At 33.7% G+C, this 16030-nt stretch overlaps 1 protein-coding gene across 1 annotated transcript in view; it reads left to right on the top strand.

Annotated features, from left to right (window-relative positions):
- Positions 1-16030, top strand: part of Scfd2 (sec1 family domain containing 2) — a 399900-nt gene that overhangs the window by 71965 nt on the left and 311905 nt on the right. The window contains exon 4 of the mRNA XM_076864547.2: positions 3065-3240. Within this exon, the coding sequence (XP_076720662.1) occupies positions 3065-3240 (176 nt within the window). The remainder of the gene's footprint in view (positions 1-3064; positions 3241-16030) is intronic.

Genomic DNA, 16030 nt, shown 5'->3' with positions numbered 1-16030 from the left:
TTGCCTGCTTTGGAAGGGAAAATTTTTGTTTTGCAAAATCATGTGCTAGGTGTCAAGGCTCATGATTGAGATGTGTGTGTGTGTGTGTGTGTGTGTGTGTGTGTGTGTGTGTATGTATGTATAAAATTGGCAGTAGCCTGTTAAAAAATCTATTCAACCTTGTAATCAGAGCACAAACAAAACAACAAGAATCTTGATAAAAATACTAGTATATTTAGAAAGACGTAGTCAATTTCTATATGTAAATGTTAGAGGAAATGTAGGACTTAATGTGGATGAAAGAGTTGAAGGTAGCTTATTGCAAGGTGGTATGAGAGGAGTTGAGGTTGTTTAGTTATGGAAGCAAAAGCAAAATGAACTGAAGATCAGGGCAAATCCAACAGGAAACATTTTAAGATAGGGCATGTGGCCAGCAGAGCCAAGAGGAAGAGCTGGGAATGAATGGGCACATCATGCAATACTTAGTTCCTTCTGTGGCTCGCAGAATCCAGCTGTGCTCATTTATTTTGTGTTCAGTTGCTGTTATTTGGTGATACCAAATATTAAAATAATGAGGAAAAAAATCACAAATCAACAGGTGTGACTTTTGTGAAATGTTAATATTATTCTGTTTTGCCAATTGTGTATGAAATAATGAACCAGAGTCTTAGAAGAGTATATTATATTTAAATATTCCCATATGCTTTGTTTTTATCATATTGGAAAATGATTGAGAAAGGAGAAAAATGAAATGCCAATATTTGATTTCTGGGGATGGGAGTCTTAAAAATATAAAGTCTGTACATATTGGGTTTTTCATTCATGTTTGTGGGAATATGATGAATGAAAAATGTGCAATGACAGTATGGTTATATGTTATATCAAGAGATTTTTTAAAAATAGCTAAATGTACTATTTTTAGACAAATTTTTTGTTGGTTATTATTTGTTCCCACCACAACAGTTATGGGATTAAATCATACATGGCACTAACAAAATACTCTTTATTTTAAGAATGCCAATAGAGAATTAAATATATGTAGGTAATTTACTTAATTTTACTAAGTCACAAAACAGGTTGAACAAACTGTAATTTATTGTGTATGCAGTAATGGGAAGAATAATCTTCATAATTCATTTGAATTTAACTGAATTCAATATTGAAAGGGTTTTAGAGAATATTAAAATACAGTACTAAATTCTTTTATTTTCCAGATCTGTACCCTTTCCCCTGAAAGATAATTATATTTCAGTAAGAGTTTTTAAAAAATGTATAGAATTGGTGATAAGCTTTGTATTTTTCTTTTAACTAAATTGAAATCAGAAGTTTATTTCTTTCCTTAAAATTAAAAAAAGAAGAACAATAAACCCCAATAGCATTTCTTGCTTGAAAACCACTTTTCAAATGTGAAATTGTCACTTTTCAAAGAGTTACTATACTTTATGCAATTTTGATGTAAAATAATCCTTGTTTTATAGCTTTTAAAAATGTGTTGCAAAGCCTTCTGGGTTGACATTTTAAAACCACCATATAAATCTACCTGTCAAGTTATTTTTTTTCCTTTTTTAAAAGTAAGGTATGGATAAATGTTCTGCGCTTTACTTTTCAACACCTGGTTCTAGTTGCTCATTGTTTTACTTGATGTGAACTAAGAATCTTTATTCAAGTCATTAATCTTACTACAACATTTTTGGTAGCCAATTCATTGATTTCCATTTTTTGGAATTACATTTTTTGTGATTAAATTAAAAATTTGAAAATGTCATGTCACAAGCCTATATTTTAAGGCATTTTTGTGAAATACTTTTTTATTGAATTTCAGTTAGCATGTTATAAATTATTAGGACATATCTCATGAAGTGTTTGTGAGAAAAGGATTTACTGTGCAAAGGGGAACAAAATAGAGTAGGAATGGTGAATAATTGCAGAGTTCACAGTGTTGTGCTCTGTTGGCATTTCCTGTTATGAAATAACTCACTTTGTTTCTTTAGATCACATGCCTTACGTGGGAAGGTAGCATTACATAAACCTGAGTGACTGAGTCTGACTCTTAGCCAGGAAAAGCTAACAATCAAAAGTTTGCTTATGTTTTTTAACTGAAGACACTCTTACCTTTAAAATGTACATATGGTGGCTATGGCTGGTGGTAGGGAGCTTGCCTAGCATGTGTATGAAATAACAACTAAACATACTTGAATTTCAGTATCAAAGAACAGCCTACAAGGAGGAGGTGGGTAAAATGTATAGGAATGATTTGCTTGAGTTCCAGCTATGTTGACCCCATTGCTTTCTTTATGCCTGATGGTGGAAATCTGGTATCCAGTGACTTCATGCAAAGCACCAGTGAATGGCAGGGATGAAGTTTAAGATTGGAGAGTGGCAGTGAGTGAGTCAAAGACTGCTATGGGAAGAAATTGGACTTAGGGGGTCTGGGAGAATGAATTAACAAATTGTTGTGTGCATGTGTGTCTGTGTGTATCTTGTACAATCTCTGACCTTTTCTATATCTGGGTGACCAGTATAGCAAATGTGCTACATGTCATACCAAACCCTTTCTTCTGATATTTCATTGTCTAGTGTTTTTGCCACCCAATTTCTCCACACATTTTTGTTCCATGTAACAGACAGTTTTTATCCTCAGGAGTATTTATGAATCCACTGATATCAATGATAAAATTTAAGCTATAGTCATAACTATATTTTATGTTATACCTATAATTAGGAATCTGACCTTTTGGATTCCTATATCATATATCATGGAGTGGTAATCTGAAGTTCTAGCTATAGTCACATAAAACTGATATTTATTTGAAAATTGTTTACAGTTTATCACAGGATTTTAAAATGTATTCTACTGGCCATATGACCTTGGTTTGGTCCCTTAACATCTGTTTTCTTACTTGAAAAATGCAGGTAACATCTTTGCTGTTGTTCCTGTGGGGAAGATTACAGCAGCTTAGGAAAGCGTGCAGTCAGTTCTAAAGTTCTGTGCGAATATAAGACAATGGTGTTTTTCATGGCATCTTCTCATTATTTTTCCTACTTCCAGAAGAGGGTACGCTGATTAATTATTATGTCTCTCCAGGGAGAGTCTCGCCAGGACAGCTTACAACCTATATTCAGCTCTTCAAGAACAATCTCAAAGCTCTAAGGAATCATTGTGGACTCCTGCAGCTTGGGCTGGCCACAGTTCAAACTTTGAAACACCCGCAGACAGCCAAGTGGGACAACTTTCTAGCTTTTGAAAGGCTCCTTCTCCAGGTATGTTGCTATGGGAGCTTTTGACTTCCAGGGAAAACTTTGATGTTTACTAGAGTTTCAGTAATGTATTGTTGACACGTGTTCTGCATCACATTCAGTAAGCACCTCCAAATTAAAATTTGATAGAAACTTTTGCCAGACCTGTTTCTAGAATTTTTTCGACAGTGACATCTTTGGCTTCTCAATACTGGGAATATTTTTTGAGTGTTTGACTCACTTTTGGAAACCTCCTTTCGATTTTGTGCCATTTGGACCTTTCTTGATCTTCATGGCATCTTTATTCAATCCTTCCCATTTGTCCTTTAAAATAGCACTGCTATTTACATTTTTTCTGATACTACTTAATCTCTAATCTTTAAACAACATAGAGCATGCGCCTTAATGATGTTTAGCAAAAGATGAAAAGAGATGAACTCCATTTGTAGTGTTTATGCAGAAATTTGTACATGGAGGGAAACTTTTTAAAAAAGACATTTTTTATGTTATAAAGTATAAATTATACTGTGCTTTAAAAATTATAAAATATTGTTAAAGTATAAAGTACTTTAAAATATAAACTTAGGTGAAAGGACAAACGTCTGTGGACTCTATATATAGTCTCAGTGTAATTTACCATTTAAAAATATTTATCTTTTACCTTTGTTTCACTAAAGAAATACAACTAGAGATAAAGTTGAGGCATCCCTGTTACTGAACCCTTCTCTGATTTGAGTCTCCATTTACTTTCTCCAGAGGTATTTTTGTAAGTATTTACTTTTCATAAAGAATACAGAATATTGTGTTATAGGTTTTAATTTTTACCTAAGTGACATAATATTATAAATATTCCTAAACTACTTGCTTTTTCCTCTGAATATTTTATTTCTAAGATAACCCAATATGCTCTATTTAAGGTTCTAGTTTGTTCATTTAATCCATACCACAAATACACAATTTATTTATCTGATCCACATTGATGTTTAGTTAAGCTGTTCAACTGGTGCTTTTGTGTATGTGTGCGTGTGTGTGTGCATGCCTGCACATATTCATGTATACAAATAAAAATGATATGAATAAAACTAAATCATTTTTATAGTTGTTCATCATTGTTTCTTTGTATAGATTTGCAATTCTTGGACCACCGATGAGGCTGATCATCTTATCTTTTATTTTTGGCTATTTAATTTTCTCTACTCTGAATCATTCATTCTTGTATTTTGCCTATTTTTTATCTGTTGTGTCACGAAAATCTGGTTTGACATTTTATATGTTAGACTTTTTAAAGTTATATCATGTAAATACTCTCTGATTGTTGTCTTTCAACTTTAATTTCTATATGTTTTATTATATAAAAGTTTAAATTTTAACATATAAGTAATATGTTAAATATCATTCTTTATAGTTTGTGTTTATGTTTTATATTAGTAATTCTTTTCTACCCCTAATTTCTAAATATATTGTTTGGTATTTTCCACTGTAAATTAACTTTTATTCTTGACATTTGAATTTTTAATCCATCTGGAATTTATTTACATTTATGATATAATTAGTATCTATTTTTTTGTCTTCCACATAGATAGCCTAATCTCCCTATACTATTTATGGAATACTCTATTATATTGTAGATTACTTCTCTAATAGTCATTTTTCTCTTTTTCATGTTGGCAGAATACCAATTTTGTTTCAATTTCTGTTTTCCATATGGTTCAGGCAAATCCTGTTTGATCTCAGATTACCTTGCTCTTCCTATTTCCATACTTGGTGATTGATATAGCAGTTCTAGGCACAACGAGGCAAAGTGAAGTTTACTGGAGGTGTTTCTAGGGAGGGTTTTCTTTTGTTTTGATAGAAAAGATATACAATATAGATGCAAGTCACTTTTTCTGCCTCCTAATGTATGTTTGTGACACTCTACACACTTTGTGAAAAGAAGGGAAGCTCACTGGCATCCTGAGGAAGACAGAACGGTCTGGGTCCTAAGTGATGACTCTGAGCATACTTCAAAATATCTTGCTCTGTGACATGATAATTGTGTTTGGTTGCTATGACAAAAATATCTGCCAAGGACAATGTAGAAGAGGAAAAGTTTAATTTGGGCTCATGGTTCCAGAGGTTTTAGTCCATGGTTGGCCACCTCCATGGACCTGAGATGAGGCAGAACGTTATGGTGGAAGGGGTGGGGAAGGAAAGCTGCTCCAATCCTGGCAGCCAGGAAACAGAGAAGGAGACAGGGTCAAGACATAACCTCCAAGAGAATACCCCAGTGACCCACTTCCTCTAGGCACGCCCCACCAGCCCACAGTTACCACCCAGTTCTTTAAAATGATCCCCATCAAATGGATGAATCTACTGATAGGTCACAGCTCTCATAATCTAACCATTACACCTCTTGCTTCCAGCAGAGCTTTTGGTAAGCTTTTTTTTTTTTAAATTTTGAAAGTTTTACTCATATAAATATATTTGACAACAAATATAATTGACTCTTTTTCTCATTTGAGTAAAGTTTTTAAAAAATTAAATTTTGTGATGTTTTGTTTTGATACATGTATAAATGTGTAATATTCATATCAGATTAAACATAATCTATCTCTTCAAACATTTGTTATTCCATGATGGTGTAAACTTTCAAAATCCTTTCTTGTAGCTTTTCAAAAGGTGATAGCATGTTACTGTTATTTACAGTCACCCTAGAATACAATATGCCCCAGAACTTCTAGCTTTGATTTAACTGTAACTTAGTGGCCACTGACTCTTTTTTTTTCAGTCTTTTAAAAATTTGTTCTACTTAGTTATACATGTCAAAAGAATGTATTTTGACACATCATACATAAATGAAGTATGACTCTCATTCTTCTGGTCGTACATGATTTAGAGTTACATCACTTGTGTAATCATATATGCACTCAGGATAATACTGTCTGATTCATTCTACTATTGTTCCTACCCCTACATCCCCACCCCTCCCTTCACTCCCCTGTCTAATCCAAAGTACCTCTATTCTTCCCTCTCCATCCCCTACAATTGTGAATTAGTATCTGCATATCAGAGAAAACATTTCAGCCTTTGGTTCTTTGGGATTGGCTTATTTCACTTAGCATGGTATTCTCTAGTTTCATCCATTTACCAGCAAATGCCATAATTTCATTCTTTAAGGCTGAGTAATATTCCATTGTGTATACATGCCACATTTTCTTTATCCATTCATCTGTTGAAGTGCACCTGGGTTTGTTGTGGGACACCTTTATCCAAACTATAACAATAATTATTCTATTACTTAAGCCATATATTTGTCTTTTCCACATTGATACATAATGTATTAAGCTGCCATGTAAAGTAGGTTATAGTTTTTAGTTTCTAGTCTATTTTATTGGTCAGGGATTTTGAGTCCATATGTCCAGTGTTATGCTCTTCTCTAAAAAAGAGATTTATTAGATTTGTGCATGGATATTCTAAAGACTTTAATGCTATTTTGAATTTGGTTTTTTAAAATTCAATTTTTCTGTAGTTGATTGCTGGCATTAAGGAATAGCTCAGCTTTTGGATAGTGATTATGTACCAAAAAAACTGGTTTCCTTACTTCTTGCTATTATTCATTTATTCTTTTAGATCTTTTATGTAGGCAATAATATCACATGCAAATAATGGCACTTTTATTTTTTCCTTTTCACTTTTGCTACCACTTTCTTACTTTAATACATTGACTAGGAATACTAGACCACGTTAGGCATCTTCATCTTAATTCTGACTTTAAAGAAATGTTCCAGAATTTTATGATTTGATATTATATTTTCTGAGGTTTTATTTTATTTTTTAACATATATATGTTAAAATATATAATATAATATATATTTATATATTTTGTTGTAGATGGACACACTACATTTATTTATTTATTTATTTATTTATTGTGGCACCGGGGATTGAACCTAGTGCCTCATGCATGCTAGGCAAGTGTTCTACCACTGAGCCACAATCTCATCCCCTTATTTTATTTTTAATCAGGCTAAGGAAATTCTATCCTAATTCTAGCTTGATGAGGTTTTTGTGTTTGTTAATTCAACTAGTATTGATTTTTTGTTATGCAGATTTGGAAATTTTAAGTGACCATTTCATTATTCTCCCTTAATCTGTTAATATGATGAATTGTACTTCAAAGATTTTAAATGTTAAATAGTCTTTATTGTATTTCTGGTCCTACACACACACACAATGGTATGTTTCTTTTTTTTTTTTTTTATTGGTTATTCAAAACATTACAAAGATTGCAGAATCACATCGGTTACACATCACATTTTTACATAATACCATAATAGTAACTGTTGTATGTTTCCACACACACAAACATTGCTGGATTTAGTTGCTGTCCCCTAGCCTTTGCATGGAGACCTTCTGATTCTGATAAGCCAAGCAGGGCGGCTGCTGCATAATCCCATCTCTGACCCTCTCCCCAGGATGTCTTCTTTACCATTTTTGGTCCTTGATAGTCATGTGGACACCTTCCTCAACTTGCTTAGGTTCTTGTACTCTGCACTGGGACTTGCCTACCTCATCCTTCATGTGGATGCCCCCTCTATTCCCTTGGGTTTCAATAACCTGCACTAGACCCTGGCATACCTGTGCATAGAAAACCTCCTCACTAGCTTTGGCCCTGGTCTCTTGCACTGGGATGTGATTGCCTCTCCCTATAGACACCCTCTGTGCTCTGATAACCTGCTTTAAGTTACTTTTGCAACCTCCCTCTTGACCCTTGCCCTACCAGGCGGACACAAACGCTTCACTCTGGAGAACGTAGCTCCAAAGTGAGAGTAGGTAGCCCCAAACCAAATAAAAGTGTTTCTAAACAAGACTAGATAGAGCTTTTCTCCTAAGAAAGATAATCTGTCAATTTATTAGCGGTTTTTGAAGAAATTTGACAAACTCTTAATATTTTAATTTATTTCTAATTAACATTCAGAATCTTTTGTTTCCTATTAGACTGTTAGACTACTAGATGTGAACACGGTATTTGGTGTTTTGCTTTCAGCAAATAGAAAAAAGAAAAAAGGACTGGGGAAAAGAAGTAAACATTTAAAATACTAAGACTCTACTTTCATCATAATTGCATATCACCCTGACTAGCACTGTGTTAGTCATTTCTGGATCCTTAAAAGTTAGGGTTTTAGCATAGGTAAACTCATAAACTGGCGATTATAATTGCTCTTTGTCTATGAACATGCTTATTTTGTATAGTATACACTCATCCATTAGTGTAATAGGTTATAATGTATGGTCAGCTGTCTCTTTTACAGACTTTGATTAGAAAATGGAGCATTTGAGTTTATTTTGAGCACGAGGGCAATGTTTAGCTTTTCCCAAGGACTTGAGAGCCACTGAGAAAGCTCAACTAATGTTAAAAATTGTTTATTTCTTTGGGGAGACTTATTTCTACTATTTCCACCAGGCCTCCATCACTGAAACCTCAGTGTTGACTTTATGGCCTAAGTAACCTTATAGGCAACCTTGGTTAAGAAAAAGAAATCAGTCTTGGAAATCTACAATTCAAAATGTTTTGCAGAATTTCTTCAACTCACTGCTAGCTCATGGGTCACAGGTTCTGGTGATCTCACACGAGTCAGCAACAGAGCTGAGGACTGTTCACAAGACTCCCATTTGACTTAGGCTCTTAGAAGTGATTTAGGAATTCTATTAAGAAATAGCGAGTTCCTCCTTTGAACATATAAAATGCTATATAAATATTCATTTAATATAAATATTCATTTATTAGCATAGGAATACATTTTAAAAAGCCAAAGGAAATAAAGTATGTTCGTGACTCTTTTTTCTCTTTAGTGTCCAAAATCACAGACAGTATTTTAGGCAGTGAATATATGTATGCTAATTATCAAATCATTATGTTTCTGTTTTAAAAAGGAATAAGTTTAACTTGAACACAGAAACATTTATGGTATTAATGAATGTGTTCCCCAAGTAGATTTGCTTTCTTTGTATTTTTCTTTTTCTTTTAAATTAATTTTATTTTATCAGTTTATAATTAGGGCATCACACTGATTTTTTTTAAAAAAATTATTTAAATTCAATTTATTTTTAATGAATACATAAAAACATACAACTGCATGCATATTAATGGGATAAGGTGATGTTTTCTACATGTATAAATTGTATAATGTTTAAATTAAGTTAAACACATCTCTTCATTTATCATTTCCTTATGGTGAAAACTCAAAATCCTTTCTTCTAACATTTTTGAAACAGTAAATTATAGTTATCTACAGTGTAAGAACACATCAGAATTTCTTACTCCCATAACTTTGCTTTCTAAGAGTACATATTTATTTAATTTATTGGTAATGACATGAAGAATACCTTTTTTATAATGTAGCAAAGACTTTGAATTTATTTCCTCATTTAAGTAGGAAGAAAGCATTTACTCTCCGGTGTTATTTCAGGATTGAGTGAGATCATATGTCTGTATCACTAAGTTTCAGGGCCTGGCAAATACCAATTGCTCAATAAATGGTAATTATTATTATTATTTATTCTTTTAGCTGAGCCAAAATATTTAAAATGCCAACTTATTTTATGTGAGTAATCCCTTAATAATATTCTCACCTTAATATTGTTTTCCTAAATTAAAATTTATTGAGAAAGAATGAGTTTGTCACTTTGAAAAATGTTAATGTCTTTTTGTATTTTGATATGTGTTTGATAATGTTTAGCAATGTTGTTTTTTAAACCTGCAATGTATAGCTGATGTTTTTATGCTAATTGTAACAGGAAAAACTTTTATTGGGTGTAGGATTATTTACTGTGGTTATAAAATACTAGCAGACTATATGGAGTAGAGGAAGCAGCTGTGTTTATGTTTCCTAAAGCACATGCTTTCTAAATATATGTATTATACATTTCTAGTTATTTCTTTAGGCGCAATTTATATTTTACATCAAGAAATACATCTTGGAAAATGACTTTAAAATACAAGTGAATTATAAAGCCACTCAAGATAATACGGGTATAATATTGCTTTAGTTTTATCTCTCTTTGCAATGAAACATAGACCATACTATATCATTAGTTGCCAAAGTAGTTTTTCATAGGTAGGATTCATTTTTAAAATATATTAAATTTTAATATATTTAAATTTACCTTTTTTCTAAAACAAACTAAATTCATACAAATTAAATAATACTGTATTTGCTTGTTCTGTAACAATTTGGTGGGTTTTGCCTTTTGAGTTCTCTAATGCTTTTATTAGCTCTGAAGCCATATGGCTTGTCTTGAAAATAGAATAGCTCATTTTTGTGCTGTTCCTGACTTCACTGTCCCCTTAGGTGATCCTGTTTTTAAATATTTATTTATTTTTTATTGATTATAGTTAGGATTGAATTTTTCTGGGAAGTTTTTACCAGTTAGTTTTCTGTGGGCAAGGACCTTGATATCCAGAGTCATTCAGCACCATGGTATGTTGTCACTTGCAAACACATCTGTTATATCATTTAAAAAAAAAAAAAAAAAAAAGGTGAGGAAAGAACAGAGAAAGTTGATTTCCTAAACCAGACCTGGGCACTGTTTATAGATGAGGGAAAGATTTTGATAGGATTTTTGCTGAGAAGGCAAATTGTGAAATTTGCTTTTCATAAAACTGCTTCAGAATAACTGCAGGGGCAAGTATTGGAGCAAAACTATCTTCTCCCTCTCCTGATTTCCATGACAAAGGGTTTTCCTAGGCACACTCTTGCCTCTTTCTGACATTCTACTCCTTCCTCTCCTAGCAACAGAGGTGTTTTGTCTGGCTGGTAATTTTGGGATGGTTCAACTCTGCTTTTATTGTTCTTGGAGGGGTCCTTGAGCCACTCTTCAGGGTTAGGATCTGCTCTCACTGGGTAGCAGCTGCTGCTTCTTTCTCTACTCTTCTTTAGAGTGATCTGGGAACAGGGGGTGGTCAGCCTGTCCTGTGCCTTCAGTGGAGGTCTGCCCTGGCCAAGGCTTGCCTGTAACTGGGAGGAGAAGGTTGTCTGATTTTGAGTACCATATTGGCTTACAGACATTCCATTACTTAGTCTTGCTTATCTGTATTTTCATATGCAAATATGTTCATCTTCATACTTTATGAAGATTTATTTATCTTAGCATAGTACTAAATGGTCGGAGTTTTAAAATTTTCCAGACAAATTGAGAAAAGTTCCAGATTAATGGCAGGAATTTAATCTGAGATCTAAGTAGCCTAACATATTTATTCCTCAAGTGTTCACATGATTAGACTCTTATTAAGTGACAGGATTTTACTCCTCTGCTCCTTTTTGCAATTCAGAATACCTGGGGGGCACTCTCATATAGGTAGGATAATTAATAAACATTACTAGGTCTGGGGCTCAGTGTTAGAGCACTTGCCTCGCACACTTGAGGCACTGGATTTGATCCTCAGCACCACATAAAAATAAATAAATAAAGATATTGTGTCAAAAAAAAAAAGAATTTAGTTTTAAAAAAATAAAATAAAGGTATTGTGTTCTCCTACAACATATATATGTATAACTAGTAATATACATATTATATTATATATAATAACATGTTAATAATAACATTTTAACATATAATAAATAAAAATATGTAACATATATAACATATAACATAATATATATAACATTTAACAATAATAACAATACATGTTAATATATACATATTACTATTTTTCAGAAACATAAATCTTCTAATTACTTTCTTTTCTCTCCAGGGAAGCCTCTGCCCTCTAATTCATTGCTAGAGGTGTCATCCCCAAATGAGTAAAGAAAATGCTGAAAAACCTTTTCCAAAAGAAATTATTCTGTTGTATTCCATGAAATAGCTATCTTTTGAGTGTGTTATGTCTTCCAAATTTTATAATTTCCAGTGAAATTATAAAATCGAAACATATAATGTCTCTTGCTTATGCTGCAACTTATTTTGTAATGTGGATTAGAAATAGGCACCTTAGCACTATTTGTGCCATCACCAGGGATACAGGCCCAAATAGAATCTTGTAGGTTGGTTTGAGTACCTAAGTTCTGTATCAATAGTATTGCCTCTATAAGAAAGTCCTAGATTCTGATCAACCAATTTTCTTAAATACATTTCTTAAATTGCTGATTTGAACTTGTGAATTGCATAGCAAAGGGTGGACGTGTCATGAATTTGATTCCATTTGCTAGTATCAGAGTCAGGTTAAAAGCCAAGTCTGTCTGATGCTCAAGCCAGGCCCTTCACTACTATGCACTACTGGAATATTTGTCCTGGGGTAAGGCATCAGAATGGCTGTTGGCCACTTTCATATTTATTCTCAGGTATGAGGGAAAAAAAAGTTGTTAATACATGAAAGGTCTATATAACTCATTAATAAAAGCTCAAATTTTTATGTGTTTAAATTGATGATATTATGAGTTCCAGAATCACTAAAATGCAAAGTTTCCTACTAACTGGCTTTTCCTTGATCCTTGATCTATCTATAAGTTTGGCATTCAATGGCAATCATCAAAAATACAAATAATAATAAATGCTGGTGAGGATGTGGGGAACATTGTTGGTGGAACTGTAAATTAGAATATCTGGAATGGACTTACCTGATGACCCAGCTATCCCACTCCTTTGTATTTATGGAAAAGAACTAAAATGAGTATACTGTAGTGATACATGCATACCAATGTTTATAGCAGCACAGTTCACAATAGCCAAACTATGAAACCAGTCTAGGTGTCCCTCCGTAGATGATTGGATAAGACAATGTGGTAAATATACACAATGGAGTTTTACTCACTCATAAAGAAGAATGAAATGTCATTTGCTGATAAATGGATAGAACTGGAGAATATCATGCTGAGTGAAATAAACCAGATGCACAAAGTCATGGGTTGAATGTTTTCTCCTACCTGCAGAAGCTAGAAGAAAATAAGGAATTTTTTTAAAAGGGAGGGATCTCATGAAAGTAGAAGAGAAACCAGTAAAGTAGAGGAAAGTGAATGAGGGGGAAGGAGGAGGGAAGGGGAAGGAAAGGAACAGCAGAATAAAAGTAACCAAACTATTGTCATATGCATGTATGAACATGTCACAATAAATTCTACTTTTATGTATAACTAAATGCACCAATTAAAAAATAAATAAAATGTTTATTAAAAATGTTTGGCGTTCAAGTTAGATTTTCATCTTGCGTTTCACTCCTTACCAAGCCTTTATTTCAACCTTAAGAGGCTTACACATTTTTAAAAATATTTATCATTCAATTTTACTGTTTTATGCAGAATATTTCATTATTGTTCTCTAATGCATTAAAATATTGTATTTTTGAATAATAAAGGAGAGAGACAAATGGAAAAATAGAGAAGCTAATATCCATGAACTTCTTATTCCTTTACCCAGGATGGACACCTTGCCAGATTTGGAGTTAGGTGAATTTGTGCCAAGTACCTGATTAGAAATGAGAGTCAAATGCATAGGCTCTGTGAACTATTGCTTTTAAACTGGGCTTGCCCTAGAAGCAGTGATATTATGTGTTATTCCAGCTGGAAGCCAGAGTTAGTAATCAGGCAAAGTAAATTCAAGGCTAACAAATTTAGTTCTAAGTATTTTATGGGTCAACCAAAAAAGTTCAAATACAGACTTTATGCCAGGGACTGAAGGTGAATGTGGGTGGGTTCATCTGGGAAAAAACAAGAAGGTACCATTCTGGTTTGCTTGACCAAGGGAAATAATAACAGAGTATGCTGCCCTGCACTGATTCCATCTTCCATCTGAGCCACTCCCTCTAGCTGTTTGTACCAGTCTGGTCACCCTAGTGTTTGCTGAGATTTTTTTTTTTCTCCTCTTTTAAACATCTGGATTCTTAAGTATCAATGTGGCTTGTCCCTTAGCTGGCTGACTATCTAGAGCACTTCTGATATAATCATTCTGAGGGTGCTAGAACTTAGCTTAACACTAGTGAGTCCTGAGGCTAGACAGTAGTAGGTTTGAGTGTGAGCATAGATTTCTCCTCTGTTTTCCATTTTTTTTTTCCTATTCTCAAAGGCTAGATAGAGTGAGTTATTTATTGAGGTGTTTTGTTTGGCTTTGTTTTGGTCAAGGGATGTTAATGTTCAAAAATTGGAGGAATATTTCAAGAAATGTTCCAGTTCCTTTCTGGCCAGGGATATTGGGGATATGGTTGAATCTGGCTTACCTGAAGTGGCTGACTGCATGTGTGTGCCTTGGCAGTCCCCTTTGTCACTTTTTTACTTCTGAGTCAACGAGCTGACAGAAGTGTGAAGTGTTGAATGGACATGGCTCACTCTGGATTTTTCTTTCCAGAGATTGTGGGTGCCTGAAGTGATGACTGTGGAATGATACAGAGCTGCACAGAGGGGCGCTCTTAAGGAGGACCATTTGTTATGTGCTTGCCGTGGGAGCAGTACTGGTTTATAACCTGCAGTCTGGTGTTGTGGTATCATTTTACAAACATTGTGGAAATACATCTTTTAGAGTGACATATCATTTTATATTTGTGGAAAAAAACCCCACAGTGACATTGGTCACACCATATATTTTAATAGGAGCCTTCCCTAACACATATATAGGAAACACTGTTTTTTAATCTTCCAATTTAAAGTTACTTAAAAAACATAGTAAATGAGCAAAATTAAATTCCCCAAAAGCCTATTTCAGGGGAAAATATGTGTTGAAAATTGATAGGCTGCCACGTTGACTCATGGAGCTCTTGTAATCCATTCGTGTGATTTTTCTTAACATCTATGATGTGGTTTTACAAGAGAGTACAAAAGTTTTCTTTTACTAGTTAGTCTGTGTAGGGATGATGTATTCTTTTTTTTCTGTAAGTTGATTTGTTTAATGTGAAAACAAAATGGGAACAGCATTTTCCATGAAGACAAAGATAGATATACATGACACTTATGGATAAGAAAAATAACAGGATAAATGTGGTCAAATTGGGTCCTGGAAGAATATTTTTAATGATGTGGAGATATGTTATGTCATGTTAATGGAAAAATAGTTTATATGGATATGAAAAATAAAACTGCATATGTATATGAACTCATCTGTTATATAATTAAAAACATGAAGACAGTAGAAGGAACTTAGGTGCTTAGAAAGAATTAATAGAAACATTGGATACACATCAAAATGATAATTGTAGTTATTTATGAGCAATAGGTTTTCCAGGTATATACTGCTGCATGGCAAATTACCCCAAAACTCACTGGCTTAAAGTAAGAGTTTGGTTATAGTTCATGATTTTGTGTGGCAAGAATTCAGACAGACCTCAGCTCAGCAATTCTCTGGCTTCACATGGCATCTACTGAGGTAACTTGGTAATATTCCCATGGTGGAGGGAGGACCCAAGAAAGCTTCTGCCACTTGTTTGGTATACATAGGAAACAGAAGGATGGATTTGGCTGTAGGGCCTACAGTGGACTTTCCAACATGGCAGTCTCAGGGTAGTCCGACTTCTCAAGTGGAGGCTAAGTGGCCCAGAGAAATTGTTTTGGGGAGATTGGTAAAAACTGCAAGCCTTCTTATAACTTGGCCTTGGAAGTTCCAGAACTTGAAGAGACTATCATAGAGCCAAAGGGAAAAAATTAAACTTCACTTCCCAAAGGAGAAAAATGAAGAAATTGTCACCATTTTCATCCTACCTCAGCTGAAATGAATAATTTTTATGTTCTTTGTGTTTCTGCAGGATCTGTGATTATATTCTTTTTATACATTTGTAGGAGCTTTTAGAATATCAATTCTATAACCTTGAATGATACTTGCATAAAACAATTTGCATGGAGTATGCCATAGAGACCTC

This window comes from Callospermophilus lateralis, chromosome 8 (assembly GCF_048772815.1).
Source record: "Callospermophilus lateralis isolate mCalLat2 chromosome 8, mCalLat2.hap1, whole genome shotgun sequence".
NCBI lineage: Eukaryota > Metazoa > Chordata > Mammalia > Rodentia > Sciuridae > Callospermophilus > Callospermophilus lateralis.
Note: the sequence above shows the minus strand (reverse complement) of the source record. Positions and strands in the feature narration are given on the sequence as shown.